The sequence below is a fragment of the Peromyscus eremicus genome, chromosome 1, assembly GCF_949786415.1.
Source record: "Peromyscus eremicus chromosome 1, PerEre_H2_v1, whole genome shotgun sequence".
Lineage (NCBI taxonomy): Eukaryota > Metazoa > Chordata > Mammalia > Rodentia > Cricetidae > Peromyscus > Peromyscus eremicus.
Genome location: NC_081416.1, coordinates 80,457,264 through 80,478,710, shown reverse-complemented (window position 1 = coordinate 80,478,710; position 21,447 = coordinate 80,457,264). Strand labels below are relative to the sequence as shown.

General features: G+C 51.7%; 2 protein-coding genes across 3 annotated transcripts in view; one reads left to right on the top strand and one right to left on the bottom strand.

Moving 5' to 3' along the window:
• Positions 1–11,057, top strand: part of Scnn1b (sodium channel epithelial 1 subunit beta) — a 63,492-nt gene extending 52,435 nt beyond the window's left edge. For both annotated transcript variants that reach the window (XM_059267476.1, XM_059267485.1), the window contains 9 exons: positions 1,906–2,009; positions 4,092–4,255; positions 4,511–4,618; positions 6,704–6,821; positions 7,740–7,815; positions 7,903–7,960; positions 8,629–8,690; positions 9,866–9,941; positions 10,046–11,057. In XM_059267476.1, coding sequence (XP_059123459.1) covers positions 1,906–2,009; positions 4,092–4,255; positions 4,511–4,618; positions 6,704–6,821; positions 7,740–7,815; positions 7,903–7,960; positions 8,629–8,690; positions 9,866–9,941; positions 10,046–10,426 — 1,147 coding nt within the window. In that variant the 3' untranslated portion in view covers positions 10,427–11,057. The remainder of the gene's footprint in view (positions 1–1,905; positions 2,010–4,091; positions 4,256–4,510; positions 4,619–6,703; positions 6,822–7,739; positions 7,816–7,902; positions 7,961–8,628; positions 8,691–9,865; positions 9,942–10,045) is intronic.
• A 5,563-nt stretch (positions 11,058–16,620) lies between these two features.
• Positions 16,621–21,447, bottom strand: part of Cog7 (component of oligomeric golgi complex 7) — a 70,195-nt gene continuing 65,368 nt past the window's right edge. Inside the window, exons 16-17 of the mRNA XM_059267463.1 lie at positions 19,636–19,779; positions 16,621–17,135 (exon numbers count right to left, since the gene is read on the bottom strand). Of these exons, the coding sequence (XP_059123446.1) occupies positions 16,969–17,135; positions 19,636–19,779 (311 nt within the window). The 3' untranslated portion in view covers positions 16,621–16,968. The remainder of the gene's footprint in view (positions 17,136–19,635; positions 19,780–21,447) is intronic.

Here is a 21,447-nt window from a genome sequence, read left to right as displayed (position 1 = left end):
ATTGCAGGCATGCACCACTCTACCAAGCTTGCAATTTGCTTTTTAATCAAATAATCCTCTTTTTAAAAATGGATAGGATTGTGTATACATACACGCTGTGTATACTTATGTGTATCCACATGTACTGACTGTGTGGGGACAATATGACCATACCCTGCTTCTACTACACACAGTGACCAAATCAAGACATCACCACCTTCCAAAATACTTACCCTTCCTTTACAGGGAAACCTCACTTTCAGATTTTGTTATTAGACTGGTTTTTCTTTTTCTTTTTTGAGGGGGCGGGTGCCAAGACAGGGTTTCTCCGTGTAGTTTTGGTGCCTGTCCTGGATCTCGCTCTGTAGACTAGGCTGGCCTCGAACTCACAGAGATCCGCCTGGCTCTGCCTCCCACAAGGCCTCACTACATGGCCCAGGCTGATCTCAAACTCAAGATTCTCCTTCCTCGGCCTCCTGAGTGGTTGGATGACAGGCATGGGCCACCACACCAGCCCTCTTTTCTAGCTTTATGTAAAATATGTAAGACCTTGTCGTGAGCTGCCATCGCCCTGCGGTACCACAGCAGACCTCCCTCTTTTGAAGGGATGATTTTGCTATTACTCATCCCACTTCGCACTTCCCAGCTGCTGGGGACTCGGTACCCACTCTCACTCTGCACCCATCCCCAGCTTTTAGCAACTGCTACTCCTCCTTCTCCTGTCTTTGAAATCCACTTTTCAGCTTGCAGACACGAGGTGAGTGTGTAGAGTATGATCTCACACACTGTGAATTTTGAGTTTCTGTTCGTCTATAGGTGATTTCCTTTTCTCTTGCACAAGTTATTTACAGAAGGAACTGGGTTACCAACCATTAAGTTCCCCCACTGTCTGCATTTTTGATGAATGCCCATGCTGTTGTTTAACGAATCCTCCAGACTCCAGTTCTCACTAACAGTAGAGTCTCTGTCCTGTGTGATCTCATTTTTGGACAAGGTTAGACATCTTCAATTATTACCTGGATCAAACTGAAACTTTTCATTTGATTTTGTTAGTGTGTGTGTGTGTGTGTGTGTGTGTGTGTGTGTGTGTGTGTGCACGGCTGTCATGGTGTATCTGTGGGGTCAGAGGACAACTCCTGACACTTGGTTTTCTTTCCACTCTGGGTCCTGGGAATTAATCTCAGGTTGTCAGGCTTGCGTGGTGTGGCTTTTCTTATCAGCCCAAGAGACACAGTCAAAAGAGATTAACAGGGCTTAATTAACCAATTACAATTAAACCACCCATTAAAATTACTTGGGTTTTGATTTAAATAAACAAATTGTAAAAACAAATATTTGTGAGACAAATGGAAACGGGAACTGCATAGTTAATCAATAGCATTGAGAGATTTTGCTGATTGCTTTGAACATGGCAACAGCATCGTTTTGGGAGCTCTTACCTTTAGAGAGATACAAGAAGCCATCACAGAGCCAGGCAGAGTGGCACACACCTAGAACCCCAGCACTGGAGAGGCAGAGGCGAGGACCCCCATCCCCAGGCCAGCCTGGGCCGTACCGTGAAACAGTCTCAAAGTCAAAAGCAGAAGGGGTCAGGACAAGGCCACATCCTTTTGAAGGTGTAGTGACTGAGGCAAGCGTCTGAGAACACTTCTTCACAAGCCACAAAGGCGAAACCAGCCCCAGCCAGGAAAGACTCCCTCTCTTCCCCCTCAGAGCCTCCCAGGAGTCCCCCTGCTGGCTTCCACAGGGGCCAGACTGGAAGGGAAGAGCTAGACTTAGCCTCTCCCTCTTGCTCCCTCTCTGAAGTGTTTGAAAGACGGGCAGCAGCAACCCACTCCCCTCTTCAGCAGAGCAGAACAGCGCCCTTGGGGGAGCCCTCTGCCCAGGGGAAGCTTCCAGCCCTCCAACCTATCCTGTTTATTTCAGGAACTTCACACCCATCTTCTACCCTGATTATGGCAACTGCTACATCTTCAACTGGGGCATGACAGAGAAGGCACTTCCTTCTGCCAACCCTGGGACTGAATTCGGTGAGTTTTGGTTTGCAAGGAGACACCAAGAGTCGCTGCCTCTCTGGAGTGTTTGAAAGGTGACAGTGGCCCACTCCCTTCTTCGACAGACCAGGATAGTGTGGGGGGTGGGGGTGGCGTGTCTGCCCAGGGTAAGGGTTAGGGTTAGGGGTTAGGGTTAGCATAAGGTTAGGGTTAGGATTAGGGTTAGTTTTAGGGGTTAGGTTAGGGTTACAGTGAGTGTTAGGGTTACGGTTATATTAGTGTTAGGGTTATGATTAGGATAAGGTTAGGGTTAGGTTATGGTTAGGTTAAGGTTAGGGCTAGGGTTATGGTTAGGTTAAAGCTGGAGTTAGGTTAAGGTTAACGTTAGTGTTAGGATGAGGCTGGGGTCTAGGCTAGTATTCCCATTTTTTGGTTGCATACCATGATGTTTCAGAAACCACAGAGCTCATGGCTATAATAGGTTTTCAAGTCCTCAGTTTCTTCTTTAAGAGTACAGTACATGCCTTGCGGTGGTGGTGCACACCTTTAATACCAGCACTCGGGAGGCTGAGGCAGGTGCATCTCTGTGAGTTCAAGATCAGCCTGGTCTACAGATCTACTCCAGGACAGGCTCCAAAGCTACAGAAAAACCCTGTCTCGGAAAAAAAAAAAAAAAAGAGTACAGTACATGGTAGCTTAGAATAGCCCACAACAATATTCAGCTCCTGAGTCACTGCATCTTTGTGTTAAGAAGTCACCTCATCTGATCAGGAAATCAGGCCTGTTCATCATGATTGCGGCATGCTGAGAAGTTTCTACACGATTGGTCCAAGGTGCTGACAGGACAGAGGAGCCCAACAGCAGGAAAGAACAAAGAGTGGAGAGGCAGAGGAACATGGCTGATGGCGGATCCCTATTCCACTGCCCTGTCCTCTAGAGGAAGGCTGGTGGATGCTGCCTGTTGTGGGATACACCTGTAAATCCAACCCTGGGCTGAAGTGGTCACGAGTTTAAGATCAGCCTCAGCTCCAAAGTGAGATCTTGGAGAGGCTTTGACAAACACCCAAACACCCACATTTGGGGGCGTGGCACACAGTCTCAGGCTGTGACACTGCTAACCATCAAAAGGCAAGATGGCCTTCCTTGACCATCAGAGTTACTGGCCGAGAGGAGGCCACGGAGCTGACCACCTTAACCCAGCCCTTGTTAATGAAAACAGTCAACAGACTGCTGGACTACTCGCTTGAGAGACACACAATTACAATAGCCAATGAGCCTGGTTAGAACCCAGAAAACCCACTTCCTCCCAGTGTGACCTTAGAGAGGTCCCTTTATTCCTTTGTGCATCAGTTTGCTTACCTGTAAAATGGGGATAATTATAGTACCTCATGAGATTTTTGTGAGCATCCAATCGGATATTTTGTAGTAAAGCACCTTATAGGCAATATGGCATAAACCTGTGATCTCAGCAATCAAGAGGCTGAGATGGGAAGACTACCAGTTTGAGGCCAGCCTGGGCTACATAGCCAGAGCCTATCTTAAATGAGCACCTCGCTAGCACATAATATGTAGCAAATGCTAACTAAGTGAGTGATGGCTCTGGCTGTCTCAGACAGGGATGGTCACCCCAGTGCCGCAAGCTCAGGGCTGGGAGCAAGCCTTTGCCTCCGAACCAGGCGCCCAGCTGGGAAGAACTTTGACAGCGAGAACAGGAGTGAGGCGGGTCTTGGGAAGGAATGTACCAGAGCTAGGAGAGGGCACACAGATGACTTTTGAACAAACAGGAAAGCTGCTGGAGGAAGTGATACTGACTGCAGCCTAGAGAAAGAGTGGAATGTTCCAGAAGAAAGGAGAGGGCGGGAACGGCATTCCAGAGTGAGGGAAAAGCGTCTTCAGAGGCGTAACAGGAAAGGACTGAATGGGGAGGATGAGGTCACGTGCTGTGTGGGATGGAATGGGCTGGGCACCGTGGGTGGGCAGGGCGTGCTGTGTAGACAAGAGCCCAGGAGGAGATTATGGGCCCCTTGGCTGAATGAGGCTTAAACACTTGGGTGGCGGGTCTCCCTTCCATCTGGGGGATGTCCAAGCTCAACCGCCCTCGCTGTCTTTCCCTCATAGGTCTCAAGTTGACCCTGGACATCGGCCAGGAGGACTATGTCCCCTTCCTTGCGTCCACAGCAGGGGCCAGGCTGATGCTGCATGAGCAGAGGACGTACCCCTTCATCAGAGAAGAGGGCATCTACGCTATGGCGGGAACCGAGACGTCCATCGGGGTGCTGGTGGTACAGCCGGGGCCCCCAGGCAGCCTGAGTGGAGAGGGCTGAGGGCATGTCCTCCCACATCCTGAAAGTAGCATTCACGACCCCGGCAGACCTTTGCCTCAGGGCCAACCTCAGTCTTTGGCAATGCCCTAGACACGCTGAGTCCTCTGGCGCCCCCTCTGGCACCTTCTGGGACCTGCAACTCCCCATCCCTTTGCAGTATCCCTATGGCAGAAGAGGCTACCAGGGGTCTCCATGAGCCACCTCTCTCCACAGGACAAGCTGCAGCGCAAGGGGGAGCCCTACAGTCCTTGCACCATGAATGGTTCCGATGTCGCCATTCAGAACCTCTACAGCGACTACAACACCACGTACTCCATCCAGGTGGGAAGGCTCCGCAGACTTGGTGACCGTGGGGGGTCCTGTCCCCTTTATCTCAGCTCTGCCAGGGCTGGGCTGGCTCTGCCAAATCTTTTATTTCTTATTTACTTACTTATCTGAGATAGGGCTACCCTATGTAGCCCAGGCTGGCCTGAAATTCACAATCCCCCTTCCTCAGCCTTTTCAGTAGTGGGATTACAGGCATGCAGCGCCAGGCAGACCTGGCTGGATCTTTCTCAGTAGCACAGGGGACCATGGTGCTGCAAAGACCAGAGTTCTGGCTTCTCACCCAAGGTCCAGGGCTAGCCACTCTTAGATCCCCTTGGCAGGTGTCCCTGGGGGAACACCCAGGATGGAACTCTCATTCTTCTGTGATATCAATATGTCAACAGCAGCTGCATTTATGGATGCATTAACTGCGGCAGGTTGGCCATGTGCTATCCTTGACGCACCCCTATGATGCACATGGCTTTCTTCAGCTCTTGCGCAGGAATGAGGAAAACTGGGTTCTACAGACCCTGAACTGAATGCTCACCAATTAATCTGAGAAAGTCCCTCTCGGGTAGCTGTCCTCAAGCTTCCTTGCTGTAGCTGGGAGCTTTCCTCCTGTTCTGGTCTCTGAAGTCAGCCTGGAACCTTCCCTCTACAGTCCTGGGAGCAGAGAACAAATCTTGCCTAAGGGACCAAATGGACAGCTTGCTGACTTTTTCTCCCAGCCCAGACTGCCTGGGGAGATGAGGGAACAAAGGCAAGCAGAGTGCTTGCCTCCATGTCAGGGAGCCCTGAGTTTGGCATTACGCACCCCCACATGGGATGGCTTGGCTGCTTCCTGTCTGAGGGGCTTCTGTTGGCTGTGGAGAACTCTGGGCAACCTCTGGAGCTTCCAGAGGAATGGACAGACAGACAGAGCATCAGGGGGAGGCAGAGGGCATGGATAAGGAGGACTAGCTACATTCCCGGGAAACTTCAATGCCTGCTCCTTTCAGGGCAAGAGCAAAAATCTAGACCCTGCCAGAAGTTCTGCTTACTGCCCCCTTCCTACCAGGGGCTGCCTGGGCTACTCCAGCTCAAGCACAGGGTGGGGATGACACCTCTTTTCCAGATGAGGGACTGAGTTCAGTACCTCCTCTGACCCCGGCTGTCTCCTACTGACCGCACCTCCACTAGTGGGAATCTCAGTGGTCCCTCTGGGAGAAGTCTGATGCATTGGTCTGAAGGAGAGGGGGCAGGGAAGGAGGGAGTGGGCAGAGACATGAGGAGTGGGCATGGGTTGGAGATAGGAGGCCATAGTAGTCAACACTTAGGACATGCACAGGAGGGAAGGAGCGGGCATAATAACTGCTTACCAAGCGCCTGACACTGAGCTGAGTCCTCCAACCTTGGAAGGCAGGTATGACCAGTATCCTGTTTCTCCATGAGTAAACTGAGGCTCACAAGTTAATCACTTGCTTCAGGACATATAGCTGGTCTGTGAGTGGACTGGAACCAGGTCAGAATGACCTAAACGTCATGGACACTGGGGCCTTGAAAGTGTCCTCACTACACTTAGTTCTCAGGGCTGGGGACTCTTGTGCCTCCTCTACTCCACCTCCCCTCAGCTCTGATTCATTAAAGATCACCCCTCTGCCTCCCTTGGGGATCCCACCTCTTCCCCCATAAGAAAGCAGATCTGAGCCAGCTTGCCTGCAATCTTTCTGGATCTCTGTGTGCACAGAGCTCAGGAGGGTGCTGGCACTTCACTGGAGGAGCTGTTACTAGTTTATTTGAGGCAGGCCACGCTATGCCCATGCCATCTACAGGACCCAGCTTTGGCTGGAGAGACGGGGGCTGATGAGATCTGGCCTGAGTCCCTGTGCAGGCCCCAACCAAGAAGCTGCCGTGGGGTCCAATGTGCAAGAACAGCTGTGGCCTGACTGCAGGGTCTGCAGCTGCAGCTCTGCCTGATCACCACAGGTTCTTAGCCAGAAGACCACACCTCCTTGTCCCCAGTAGTGCCTAGTCCCCTGGCAGCAACTTCTCTGGGGTCCCTCTTTCTGGTACTGGAGTGGGACCATCCCACCATGCCTGAGATCTGTTCTGCACCCCCAGGCCTGTCTTCACTCCTGTTTCCAAGACCACATGGTCCATAACTGCAGCTGCGGCCACTACTTGTACCCACTGCCTGCTGGGGAGAAATACTGCAACAACAGAGACTTCCCAGACTGGGGTGAGTGCAGCACAATCCCCTCGCTAAGGGGGCCCCTCCCCAGTCCCCTTTCCAAAAGAACCTTCCTTCCCCCCATCTTGATTCTGTGAAGTACACGCTTGAGACACACAGGTGTGGGGATGAACTATCCCCTCCAGACATGTGTGTGCTGTGTTCATCCCTGCACACACATGAGCCAGGGAACAGGGCTGCTGGAGAGTGTGCAGCATGTGTATATTCACCTTCAGGTGCACATAGGAAAGGTATGGCTGTGTCTTCATGCACAGAACACCGCGTCACTGCAGTACCTGTGTGTGCCCATGAGCAGGCACCTTGCTTCCAGTGTCTACGTGTGTGTGTGTGTGTGTGTGTGTGTGTGTGTGTGTAGACACAAAGCCATGAATCCATCCTCGGCATGTGCATCCATGCATGAAGGGAACCGGGCTGGAGGGGGACCCTGAAGAAGCTGCTGTTGTGATGGTGACTTTTGGGGTTCACATAAAGGCAGCATCACAGGACAAACCATCAATGGGTTCCTTCACAGATGGAGCCTGGGACTGAGGGCGCTGGGGGACTGGAGTCAGTCCAGAGATGTGGGTCCCACCATCAATATACAAACGAGGAAAGCATACATTTATTTATTTATTTATTTGTTCATTACTGATTGCTCATCCTTCTGTACACGACCCCAGAAGCCATCTTCTGGGTAAGGATGAGGAGGGACAAAGGAGAAGACACTCCGACCTGCTGAGCTGCATCTAGGATGTTTAGGGGCAGGAAAGATCCCATGTGAGGTGTGGGGCAAAGATCTTAGTGACGGGGGGGCTTGGCCTGAGTCCCCCTTAGGTGACATAGGAGGAGAGCAGAGGCTCCCTGGGGGGGTGAGGGCCCCCGAAGCAGCCCTCCTGGCTCCTGACCGCCTCTCTCTCTCCCATGAAGCCTACTGCTACCTAAGCCTACAGATGAGTGTGGCCCAGAGAGAGACCTGCCTCAGCATGTGCAAGGAATCCTGCAAGTGAGTATGGCACAGGGGACTGCCGGCGCTGGTGAGGTGGGCGCAGGGCGATCGGGCACAGCAACAGGGCTGGCTTCTCTATTCCAGTGACACCCAGTACAAGATGACCATCTCCATGGCTGACTGGCCTTCCGAGGCCTCTGAGGTGAGAAGGCAGAAGACCAAGCTCCTCTTCTCTCTCTTTGGGTGGAGAACAAGCCTGGGACTTTAGAGAGAGTCTTTTCCCCCTCTCCTCCTCCATCTTTCTTTCCCTCTCCCCCTCCATCCATTTCTACGCCCCTTCCTCCCTCCGTCTCCCCTTCTTTCTACTCCACCCACACTCTCCCAGGCACTAGGCCAGGGACAGCAGAGTCTTCCCTCTACCAAGTCCAGAGCGCAGTCAGTGAGAGACATATACGCAGAGAGATCGTTTCGAAGTCACGGCTGGGAGGGATAGAACAACGGGAGTGGACAGCAGGAGAAGGCGCTTGGACGGCAGGTCAGGGAAGGCCTCTCTGCGGAGGTGCGAGAGAGCCTTGGCCAGAGGCAGAGCTGGCCCAGGAGGGCAGGGAGCATTCTGAGCAGAAAGAGCAGCAAGTGTCATGGCCAGAGACGGGAACGAGGCTGAGACAATACCCGCCTGGGGACAGGACATCTAGAGAGCTGAGCTCCTCCTCTGACGATAGCCAGGCATCTGTGAGTTCCTCTGCTCTCAACTCAAGGCTCAGACTTCTGGAAGGTTTGGGGCTGCTGTGTGTGTGTGTGTGTGTGTGTGTGTGTGTGTGTGTGTGTGTGTGTGTGTCCCTTTCTTTCAGCTGCCTTCTTGGGTTCTAGGATTGGATCTTCCATGTCCTGTCTCAGGAGCGGGACCAGAGTGCAAACATCACCGTGAGCAGGTGAGGATGGAATGTGGCCAGGGCCAGCAAAGGCAGAAAAGGGAGGAACCAGCATCCGGGGCAGGGTTTGCATGTGGAATGGCTGCCCAAATTCCTTTCGCTGTTAAAATCCAGTGCAAGACTGGAGGAGGAAGGGGGAAGAAAGGCAGGCTGAGGGCTCAGTGTCTAACGGAAGGGCCGCTTTTCCACATGTCAGCACCTCTCCATCACCACGTCCTCCATTCTTAAAAAAAAAATAATTATCCTGTGTGTGGTGTGCATGTGTAGGACACACATGCCATGGTGTGCATGTGAAGGTCAGAAGACAACTGTGTGGAGTCATTTCTCTCCTTCCACCCTTATGTGGGTTCCTGAGATTGACTCAGGCCATCAGGCTTGTGTGGCAAGCAGTTTACATGCTGAGTTGTCTTGCTAACTCCCATCCTTCTGTTTTTCCTCATCTATCCACCCACCCACCTTCCCTCCATCCACGTCTCCGTCCATTCAACACAAACACTCTGAGTGCAGGAAAGGAGCTGAGATGCAAGAAGGACTTCCAGCCAGGGGTGTCTTGCATGAGCCCCTGTCCTTTAGGAACAGGGAGAAGCCTCAGTGTGCCTGAGAGACAGGGAGGTCTGTGAACAGGTGACATTTGAGAAGTAGGAGCCGTTCCCAGTCAAGAAGAGGCCAAGATACCCAGGGGCGCGATGAGGGGGCGCAGTTTGGGAAAGGCCTGGAGAAATGAGACAGCCCAGTCTTTGCAGGGATCCCCAATGAAATGGGGAACCACTCCTCTGTCACCCTCTCAGTCCCTGGTCACCCTGCTTGAGGCAGCCACACTTCTTGGATGTGTGGCATATGGCCTGGGCTACCCTAGGCCCAGAGAGGAGCTTCAGAGTTGACTTTTGGGACCCTCTCAGGCCAGAAGACCCTTTAGGAAAATGGCAGACATGGGGATGAAAAAGGAGTCCACAGGACAGGTGCTGGCACAGATGTCCTTTGTGGCTCTGAGGCCCAGAACAAGTGGGAAGGAGCAGTACTTCCAGGTCTGGTTCGGGTCTCCCCACTCCAGACAGCAACTCAGGCTGGAGGTGGGCAGGGTGCCTTGAAGTGCCCTTCCCATGGGACACATGTGTGCGCCCATCCTGGGAGGGAGCACAGGCCATGGTCCCAGCCTGCCTTGCTGCCTCCTGTAGGAAGGGAGTTGTCAAGCTCAACATCTACTTCCAAGAGTTCAACTACCGCACCATTGAGGAATCGCCAGCCAACAACGTGAGTGTGTGGGTGCCTGTCTCACGGATCCCCAAGTCCCTAGGCGGGTATTAGGGCCCCTAAACCTGGACAGACCTGAGCCTTCATTTCCCTGTTTCCTACAGATGGTGTGGCTGCTCTCTAATCTAGGGGGCCAGTTTGGCTTCTGGATGGGGGGCTCAGTGCTGTGCCTCATTGAGTTTGGGGAGATCATTATCGACTTCATTTGGATCACCATCATCAAGCTGGTGGTCTTCTGCAAGGGCCTGCGTGGGAAGCGGCCACGTGCACCGTACACTGGCCCGCCACCCACCGTGGCTGAGCTGGTGGAGGCCCACACCAACTTTGGCTTCCAGCCTGACACAACCAGCCACAGTCCCCATGCTGAGATCTACCCTGACCAGCAGACTCTGCCTATTCCGGGAACCCCACCCCCTAACTACGACTCCCTGAGGCTGCAGCCGCTGGACACCATGGAGTCCGACAGCGAAGTTGAGGCCATTTAGGCCCCACCCGCCCAGCAGCTGGTGAACTTGAAACTGAAAAGTTACAACCATTGCCAGTGCCTCGTTTTATTAGGCCTCATCCAAAGAGCCAGGAACACAAGTGCCCATGCCAGAGCCCATGTCCCTCTAGATCAGCCCGCGGTAACTAGTCAGCCCCAGGCTGAGGGGTCCAGACGATCGAGATGCTGGTACCAGTATACTGGAGCTGTAAGCTTGCCTGGCTTCTGCCCACACTTCCCACAGTCTTTGCTCTGTGTTGCCTTTTGACCTAGTAGACAAGTTCCAGAGAGCCCTGGAGTCCCTCTCCTGGGGGTAGGCCACTTCCTCTGTGTGTGTCACCACCTCAGTCCTCCAGATCAGTGACCTTGCCCTAGTCGGCACTGGTCGTCCTGTTAAAAGACCAGGCTGGGGTGAGGGGGGTGGGAGGGTGCTACAGATCATGGGGAGGGATCATCGGGTAGGAAGGTTTGTCAGGGGAGCACATGCTTTGTTTAGAAAATAAAGACAGAAAACACGGAGTGGAGATTTGTCCTTTATCCCAGTAGGTAGCTGGGGTGTCCTAGAGTGTGTCTGGGGTGTGGAAAGGGCAAGCATGCTGCCTTGGGAGCCAAGAGCTTTTAGGCAGGACAGGGGCAGCTCTAGCTTGGGAATCGTGCACTTCCTTCCAAGTTGTCCCCAAAGCATCTGTCGGAGGGCCTCTGCAGTGCCACCCAATCTATTTCTTTAGGGTGCACAGACAGGTAGAAAAAACTCAAACCAGTCATGGGGATGGAGGGCAGATGCCTGCAATCCAGGCACTTGGAAGGCTAAGGCAGGGAGATCTGAGTTCAAGACCAGCTTGGACTACATAGACTATCTCAAGAAACCAAACCAAACAAACCACACAAAACAAATAAATGCTCTCAAGCATCCCAAGTAATTCAGCCTCTGCTTCTGGGGGCCTCTGGAGGTCTCTCTTAATACCCACTCCAGGCTGATACTCACTGGTCCCTGACTGAGTCATATCCCTATCTCTCAGACAATCAGCATGATCAATGAGCTGGATAAACTGCTCAGCTTGGAAGACCCAATTCTATGTGCCCAGACCTTAAGCCACCATAGCACCCAGCAAATCATAGTCTGAGGCGGGTGGGGCCTGGTGCCTAGGGGTGCCAGATAAAATTCAGGCCACTTAGTTAAACCAATTTCGGGGAGCCCACAAGTAAGTTTTGTAGTGTAATTACACCCATGCAATAGTTGGGATGTATTATATGAATAAGTCATTTGTTTCTTTTGCATTCAAACTTAAGTGAATGGCCTGGATCCTTTGCTGTTAAATATGGCAGCTCTGATGACTCCTCAGAGACAAGGCAAGGTGCTGCTGGCTGGTGCAGGTGGCTGAACCTGGCAGAGGCCCGCTGCCACCTGCCAAGTCCCAGTGAGGAAGGAGCTCTGGCTACAGAGCCTGGTGGGTGGAGATCAGGGGGGCTCCTTGGCCTGCCATCAAGGCCCACTGCCACACCTGTGGAGGAAGGCAGTGCCCACCTGGGTCAAGCTAAAGGCTGTATGGGGGACACTGGGTCTCCTGGTTCAGGGCCCAGCTAGGTGCAGACTGGAGTCACTTGGTGGTAACCTCAGCTTTATTGTGTCAAGGCCCTAACACACTCACCATCCCCATTTATTGTCATCACTAAGCAACGGCTGTGGTACATCAAGTACTTACCACCATGTGCCAGACCCCATGCTGAGCACACTACCATTTTAATAGTAGTATTATGTGTGTGGTGTGTGTGCACATACGTGTGGTGTGTACACATGTGCATGCCAGTGCACATCTATAGGAAAGCCCAGAGTCAAGGTCAGGTCTCTCCCTTGATTGCACTCACCTTAGCTTTTTGAGATAGAGCATCTCACTGAACCTGGCGCTCACAGACCGGCGAGGCTGGCCAGCCAAAGAGTTCCAGGGATCTCCCACCTTGTTCCCTGTCTCCAACCTAGTGACAGCTGTAGTTACAGACCCAGGCCACTGTGCCTGGGGTTTTATTGTTGTCTTGTTTTGTTTTGATGTGGGTGCTGGGGATCTGAACTCAAGTTCTCATGCTCATGTGGCAAACACTTTACTGAATGAAGCATCTCCCTGGCCCTCATGCTGAGTACTGTATAACTCTCATTTCACTCCACCCTCATAACCTGGGAGCAGTACACATGCCAGCTTATTTATTTGTTTATTTATTTATGTATGTATGTATGTTTGAGTCAGGGTCTCACTATGTAGCCTTGGCTGGCCTAGAACTCCGTATGTGAACTATAGGGAAATCTGCCTTTCTCCGCCTCCTGAGTGTTGGGACTAATGGCCTGAGCCACCACACTTGCTCATAATATCCCATTTAGCAGGAAAGTAAATTGAGGCTGGAGGTGCAAAGACACTCATAATCACTATTCTAGGAAGTGACTGCCATGCTTGAAAAGCTCCTCTGAAATTCATATTGAAAATTAATGTGCCAATCATCTGCTGAGTTGGGAATGCAGCTCTGTGGTAGAGCTTGCCCAACACACAGGAGGTCCACTCCCAGTACCAAAGCAAAGGAACAAAAGACCCAGCAAGTACTCTGTTGACGGCATTTGGAGCTGTCACAATTGGGTGGTAACTGGTTTTTATTTTTTATTTGCATTTGTGTGTGTACACGAGCGTGTCACACTGAGTACAGCATGGAACTCTCGTGGAGGTCAGAGGCTAACTCGCAACAGTCAGTCCTCTCCTTCCACCGTGTGGTGGACAGCAAACATCTCTGCCTCCTGAGCCACCTTGAGGAGCTGCATCAGTGGCTTCATAAGGGACAGAAAGCTGAGCCTCACCACAGGCTGTTTCTGTCAAGTCATGACATCTGAATGCTGACCCCTTGGTCTCAGATTTACCAACCTTCAGAACCTTGAGCTAAATAAACCTGCTTATTAGGATTGGGGGTGGGGTGTTTATTTCATGAGTGTTTTGGCTGTGTATAAGTCTGTGTGCCATGTATATGTAGTACCCTAAGAGGCCAGAAGGCATCGGATCCCTCTGGAACTACAGATATGGACGGTTGTGAGTAGTCATATTGTGCTAGGGATCAAACCCAGGTCATCTGGAAGAGCATTCAGTGCTTTTAAATGCTGAGCCATCTCTCCGACCCTTGTTTTTTTTTGAGACAGTGTCTCATACAGGCCAGGCTGTGACTGGGGATGGAAGACACCAACCAGCTATCCTGGGAGAATCTGTGGAGGGAGGGAAGCCACTGACTCCAGAAGAGGTTCTGCTTAGACACTTGGCAGCCACCTGCAGATGTGCAAGCCAGGAACCACATCCGAACTGGCTTGCTGTCCTCACTCTCAGGGGAAGGAAGATGGCTTCAGTGGCCCCATCATTAAGGTAGCTCTGACCCGGCTGCCCAGCCACCCTGTGTCTGATCTAGAAGAATATTGTTCTATTCTTCCAGAGCCTTTTTAGCACTGGCAACAGGTTGGTCACACTCAAATCACCCAAGACAGTGTAGGATTTCCACTTCATCTCCAAAAGGAAGCTAGGTTAAGAAGCTGGAGACTATGAATGAACAATGAACATGAACTTGCCATGTCATCGCTCCCACTATATCGCAATGGCTCTTCAGGTGATCTGAGTAAGAGCTGGGAACCATAGAATGTGCCCTAGAATCTGGCACAAAGAGGAAGTGACTTTCCAAAGATCACACAGCTGGGAGGCTGTAAAGTCTTGAATCCAGCCCCAGGCCATCCTTCCAAAGCCTAAGGCTTCTCATGGGCTCCAGTCACCACAAGTGTGCGCTACCAGTAGTACCTGTGACCTTCCACACTTCCAGATTTGACTCCTGCCAGGGACAGTCCGTGACCAACCCATGAAAAAGCAAAGTATTTTTCTTAGGGCAAGGTCACAGCTGATGTTGTCCACGCCAGCCAAACTAGTTCCCAAGATATAAGGAGAGTCTCAGTGAGGTGCTAGCCCTGGTGGCCTCATGGGTGTGGTGCACCACTCCACAGGGTGGCACAAGCAGGCTGACCTGCTGGGATTAAGTGTCCCCACACTGTGTGCCTCCCAGGCCACACATGCCTCACAGAGCATGTGTCACCTAGGTCATGCACCTCCCACACGGTGCCCTAAGAAGGCAGCCTGGCATTGGGTTAAGAACGTAGATATTATGGTCACCAGGCTTACTCTAAACTCTAGCTTGCCACAAGGCAGTTGATTGGCCTGGGAAGTCCCCAAACCTCTCTAGACTACAGATACCAGCCTATGTCTCCCAAGGCTGTGGTGGGACTCTCTGAGAGACCCCAGCAACAAGTAAAGCTTCACACTTGGGGTCTTGGCTGAGCTTAATTCTGACAAGCAGCGCTCTCAGAGGCACTAGTCTTCGGCGCTCCCACCTTCTTGCCAAGAGACAGCTGATTTTAGCCAAGTGTGGTTGTGGATGCCCCTAACCCCAGCACTTGGGAGGCCAGGGCAGGAAAATGGTGAGTTTGAGGCTAGCACTGGCTACAGAGTGAATAAGAAAGTCAGACCTAGTAGTGCAGGCCAGCTCCTTGAGAGGCTGAGGAAAGACAGTCACAAGTTCAAGGCTTGTCTGGGTTACAAAGCAAGTTTGGATTAACCTGGACAACTTCGTAAGACATCACCTCAAACCGAAATAATAAGGGCTGGGACTTAGCTCAGTGAGAGTGCTTGCCTATTATTTATGAGGCGGTGATTAGATCCTCGGTGACACTAACTAATAAATAACCAACTTTGTTCAGGGTAGCCATCTGCTCACCCTGGAGGATAAATCCTGGTTGCTCGAACCAGTGTTTCCCTATCTGATGTGCCCTTCTGGGAATCCCTGAAGGTAGTTTTGGTTGTCCCAGTGAGAGCCATGGCCTGGTCGCTAGTGGACAGAAGCCAGGCTGGTGTAAAGAAGTTTCCCAGCAAAGCTGACTCAAAACGCTGCAAGGGCTAAGCTTGAGAAATCCTGAAGCGGGCCCTGTTCCCTACTTTCCCAGCACCCCTTGCAGCTGGGGCCATACTTTGTGACCAAGAAATGGCCGATATGGCCTAGAAGTCAGCAGGGGCTGGTGGAGCACTGCTGATCGCCTGGTAGAAGGGAGAACCATGTCTCTCCAGCCCATCCCACGGTCTCCCCTGAGCACAGGTGTGACAGTCACACTGCCAGGGTCACCCTACCACGAGCACTGGCAAAGTCCCTACTCTACCCAGGCCCTACGTTAGCTGCTGGAGCCCTCACCCTCTGACTTCTCGTTGTGGAAAAATTAATTCCTCTTGACTCAAGACCCTTAGGCAATGTTATTTTCTGTTACATATAAGCCAAACAGCCTTGACAAGTACAGATGCAATAGACCAAAAAGATAAAAAAAAAAAAAAAAAAGGGGGTGGGTGGGTGAAATTTGCATCATCCTGTAAATTAAAAAATAAAATAAAATAAAAGGCTGGAGAGATGGCTCAGTCGTTAAGAGCACTGGCTGTTCTTTCAGAAGACCTAGGTTCAATTCCCAGTATCCACGTGGTAGCTCACAACCGCCTGCAACTCCATTTCCAGAGGATCTGACACCTTCACACCAATGCACATAAAATAAAAGTTAAATAAAGTCAAAAAACAAAAAACAAAAAAACAGAGAAGTGAAGCCCACATTCCCACCACAGCCTGTAAGATCCTATCTGATTGGCCCGCTCCCCTCTAACCTGAATGCCCGCTGTCCTCCTCTCCAGCCACCCTGGCTGAACTCGGCCTCTGCACTTGCTCCTTGCTTCTTTCTGCTGGGAAGCCCCTCTCCCAGGAGCAGACCTTCAGCCCACCTCCTCCCACCTCCTCCCACCTCCTCCCACCTCCTCCCACCTCCTCCCACCTCCTCCCACCTCCTCCCACCTCCTCCCTCCTCCTCCCACCTCCTCCCACCTCCTCCCACCTCCTCCCACCTCCTCCCTCCTCCTCCCACCTCCTCCCACCTCCTCCCACCTCCTCCCACCTCCTCCCTCCTCCTCCCACCTCCTCCCACCTGGCAGCCACTTCTAGCACTTGTGCCTCTGCCTTCCTGTCCACCTGTTCACCGTTTCTTCCTCCTTCGCTCCCTCTAAACTGGGGAAGGTCAGCTCCTTCAAAGCCTGACCTACCCCAGTGTCCCCGGGCCGTGCTCAGCATGTGAGCACTCAGACATCACCAGAGAAGAAGGAGACAGCCTTTGTCCCACCGCAGTGTTTATTAATGCCACTTTTAAGATCAAGTTATTTTGTAAAATCACCTGAAAAGTCCTCTCTGATAAATAATACATTGTTTCTCATTTACAGCCTTTTCCTTATAGAGACTGGGTCTCACACTAGCCCAGGATGACTTCAAACTCACAGCAATCCTCCTGCCTCTGCCTTCCAAGGACTGCAGACATGCAACACCACGCCTGGCTTCTAAGAAAGGAAATCATCTTCCACACACACTGCCCCATCACTGGCAGATGCCAAGAATGAACCCATTCTGAGAGTCACTGAGGCAGACGCCGGCCATGACTGTCCGGGACCCTCTTCTCAGAATTAGTCAGTAATTTATACCACGCATGGTGGCCACTGTGGCGGCAAGGCGGCGTGGCAGGCCTTTGCTGACCTGTCTGTATTCCTCAGGCTTGGCCTTCAAGAGCGTCACGATGTTCTGGAGGGTACGGGATGGCTGCAGACCCAGTGCATCCATCACGTTGATCAGATAGTCTGTGGGGGAAGAAGAGGCAGGCTCAGCGGTGCAGTACATGGGCCCCCAAGGCCTCCCAAATACTGGGTGCCCGCTCCCCTGCTTCTCCCGCAGCGGGCCTTCCCTGGGAACTATACAATCTGCGCCCTGGAATTCTAATTTAATCAAGAACCAGCCAGCATTGCCAGCTTCCACTCCTCTACCCATCTAACACCAGTGTAAAAGGCAGCTGCTCCCCTCATCCCACCCCCGAGGTGCTCTCCAGCATGTGGAGAAGCAAGGGTTGGGGAACATGGGCTTGCTGAACAACCAAAGCCTCCCTCTGGGAACTTAACACAAGGCTGGTATCAGGGGTGGTGGCCTGGTATCATGCAGGCCACACTTCCCAGCTCACTCCTGAGAACTAGTTAATGCAGATCTACCAGCCCAAAACCAGATCAAATTGAACATGATGGTGAAGATCGACCTCTAGCTGGGCATGGTGGGACATCTTTAGCACTCAAAGGCAGAGGTAGGTGGAGCTCTGTGAGTTCGAGAACAGTCTGCCTACATAGTGAGTTCTAGCCCAGCCAGGGCTATGCAGTGAGACCCTGTCTCAAGAGAGAGAGACAGACCTCTAGGGGTCAGTCACTCTTGATGGGAATGTCGCTCTGTATGCTGTGAATGTGTGTTGCTCTGATTTGGTTGATAAATAAGATGCTGATTGGCCAGTAGCCAGGCAGGAAGTATAGTATAGGCGGGATAAGCAGAGAAGAATTCTGGAAAGAGGAAGGCTGAGTCAGGGGAGACACCAGCCCACTGTCCAGGGAACAGCATGTAATGGCACACAGGTAAAGTCACAGAACTCGTGGAAACATATAGATTAACAGAAATAGGCTGAGTTTAAGTGTAAGAACTAGTCAGGGGTAGGCCTGAGATAACGGCTGAACAGTTTTAATTAATATAAGCCTCTGTGTGTTTACTTGGGTCTGAGCAGCTGTGGACCGGGCGGGACACAGAAAATCTCTCGGCTACACATTCTAAAAAGCAGCCCTGGATTCTAACCACCTGACAGCCTGGGCAGCACTGTCAGAATGGAAAACACCCAGCTGCAGCCAGGAGTGCCATCCTTTACCAACCCTGCCCACGAAGTCAGTACCCACCAGGCAGTGGGGATGGAGGTGAGATGGGACAGAGGCCTTAAAGTATCTGTTGTGTTGGAGGGACCACACATAGGCACATCATGCCTCCTTCCTCCTCTTTCTGCTCAGAAGGCCTGGAGGGGGCAGCACCACCCAAGCTACCCCTGATCCTCCTGACCCTCAGATTGCTACCTGAGTTCACCTCTTCTCTGTCCAGACCTGAACTGCAGGGCAGGGCAGGCTCTTCCTTGGGTTTTCTTTGCCAGGCTCAGCTCAGTGGTAAAACCAGCAGGCCCTGGTCTGCCACGACATTGTGTCTGGCCAGCAGTGTTTTATGTTGTATGAATGCTTAATTTGAATGTCTCCCGTTCCTTGCCACAGGCCTCGGTGCTCAGCATCCTTCCCAGCCCTTAACCTCACTTCCTTATGCTCAACGGGCAAAGAAACACTAATCCCTGCTGCATGCTATCCTTAGCACTACAGCCGGCACACAGTAGGTGTTCAAGCAGTGTTGATAAGCAGGGAGGGAAGAAGAAGGATAACATGGACCACTGAACTCTAGGGCAATCCCAGCATCTGATGGGACCACCACCACCACCCCCTTCCAGGTGGCTCCTCCATGCTCTCGTCTGTACCAGTTGGGCATACCAAAGGCCATCTGAATTTCCTTATCCATATCTGAATATTTGTGCCTAGGAAATCACTAAAGGCAGGTGGTGCCTCTAGGAAGAGCCAAAGGCAGACTGAAATGGGCAGAGTGAGGGACTCAGGGCAGCTGGATTGTAGGCTGGCCCCATCACTGACCCGAGGGCTGAACCTTGCTTCTAATTCTTCATCAGCAAAACAAACCCAAGTGGGGCCTGGCTTAGCCCTAGTCACCCAGGTCACAGCTGGGACGGTCCCTGGAGCTGACTGTTAAGACTCCTCCACCCTCTCTCCAGACCACTTAAAGCCCCAGGAGAAGGGAGTGGGGAAGCCATGCCCTCTGACCTGGGGCAGCATAGCATTCTGATGGGGACCATGGAGGAGCCAGCATGTGGCCTTGTCATACAACATCACCTTCCTACAGGATTGCATCACACAATGGATGCAAGCTTGCTTCAGTGCCTGACATGCCTGGTATGCAGTAAGTGCTCCATAAATGTTAGGTCAGTAATTACTGTGTCAGTGAGTAGAAGACCAGGCAGGGCCAGGCTGCCTCGCTCACTCCAATGCATCTTACTAAAGCCCCCGTAATAATTCTCCACATCCATGGCCTTCCAGAATCCCTTCTACCCAGCTTCACAATCAACTCCAGAACTGAAGTTAGGAGGAGCTTTGGGGTAACATTCCTGGAGGTCAAGAGGGAAGTCAAACTTGCTAATGTTCCTCTCTTCCTGTCCAACCTATGGACACTTACCAATGTCTGTAGCCAGCTGCTTGGTGGAGTGTGGGGTCACCTCCGGGATCTGGAGGATCGCATCACAATAGGTCTGCATGGTGGCTCTGGCAATGGAGCCTAGCCAGCTGTCAGCCATATTGTCCAACTCAGGCAGTTCATCCCCTGAAGCGGAAAGAAGGTCATAGAGAAATATAAAATCTGCTCAGAAAAAGTCACCTCTTAGTGTCCTGGCTCCCAGTAAGTGCTACATGCCCTAATAATGTGCCAGGGAGCTAATGGGCTCAGTGGGAAACAGAACAAGGAACCTATGGGTCCACGGACACTGACAGGGACAGGAGAGCTCTGAAAAGGAGTCAATCTGATGCGCTACCCAAGTCCTGGGAACCAAATCAAGCCATGGAGGCCAGGACTTGTGCAGGCAGAGGAGGACCCAAGAGATGAGAGCCTCCAAGCAAAGATAGAAGTGGGCACTGAAGCACAAAGAAGCAATGCGCAAGACAGGGGCCATGCTGGAACTAAGACTAAGCCTCAAAACAACTCCACCTCTGGGGACCTGAGGGCCCCCAGCCTCTCTGAGACCACCTACCACCTGTACAGAGAGTAACAGGAGCCCCGGTTTCATGGAGCTGCGTGGGAGCCACAGTCACACAGAATGTATGGAAAAGGGAAGTAGAAGACAAAGGCCAAAGCTGACAGCTCAGGAGACAGCTGCCGGTGTGACGAGAAGGCTAAAGCCAGGCACTGTATGAGAACAGAGGACGAGGGGCAGTTTCTCGGGAATAAAACAAGTCCCGATGTACCAAGCTCCTGCTGGGTCTGGGCAGCTCTGGCTGCCCCTCAGTACACTCCAGGCAGGAAGGAGGAGGCACGCAAGCACAGCAAAGCCAGCCTTGCAGCACAGGCCATTCAGAGATTTGAGCACTTGTTGCTCTTACAAAGAATCTACATGCATGCGGTGTACAGACATACACACAGGCAAAACACCCATATACACAAAATAAAAATTTTTTTAAAAAGTGCCCAGGAGGGCTGGAGACAGAGCTCAGGCAGTACAGTGACTCGAATGTACCAGACCCTGGGTGTGAGCATGGTGGTACATGCCTTAATCCCAGAACTTGGGAGGTAAAGGCAGGAGGCAGGAGGATTGAGAGCTCAAGGTCATCAGTGGCTTTGTAGAGTTTGAGGCCTGCCTGGGCTACACAATGCCCACCCAGTCTCAAATACATAAGCAAACAAATGAGTAAATAAATATCATCCATGAATGAAACTTATTTTCAACAAGAACTATATGAAATTGATAATAACTTTCAGTAATAATAATAAATAAAAATTTTCAAGAAAAACAGTGTCATATGTGCAAGACTACTATCCTGAGTTTGAGGCTAGCCTGGACTACTTTGAGTATACCAGGGTAGCCATGCCTTCATTAAAGGCATGTGCCACTATGCCTAGGTAAGCAAGTTCGTTGTTACTGGTTTTTTTGTTTTGTTTTTTGAGACAGGGTCTGTATTTTGGAACTTGATATGTAACCCAGGTTATCTCAAACTTGTGATCCTCCTGCCTCTTAAATACCAAGACAATAGGCATACATCATCAGGTCCATACCCTCTTGTTCCTTAAATCTGCAATGTGAGAATGCTAGAAATGAAAACCAGGCACAGCCATGCGCACGCCTTTAATCCTAGCACTCAGGAGGCAGAGGCAGGCAGATCTCTGTGAGTTCGAGTCTAGACTAGTTCCAGGAAAGCCACGGCTATATTATATAGAGAGATCCTGTCTCAAAAACAAACAAAAGCTAGAAACAACCAGATTATGTATGAATGCTCACTG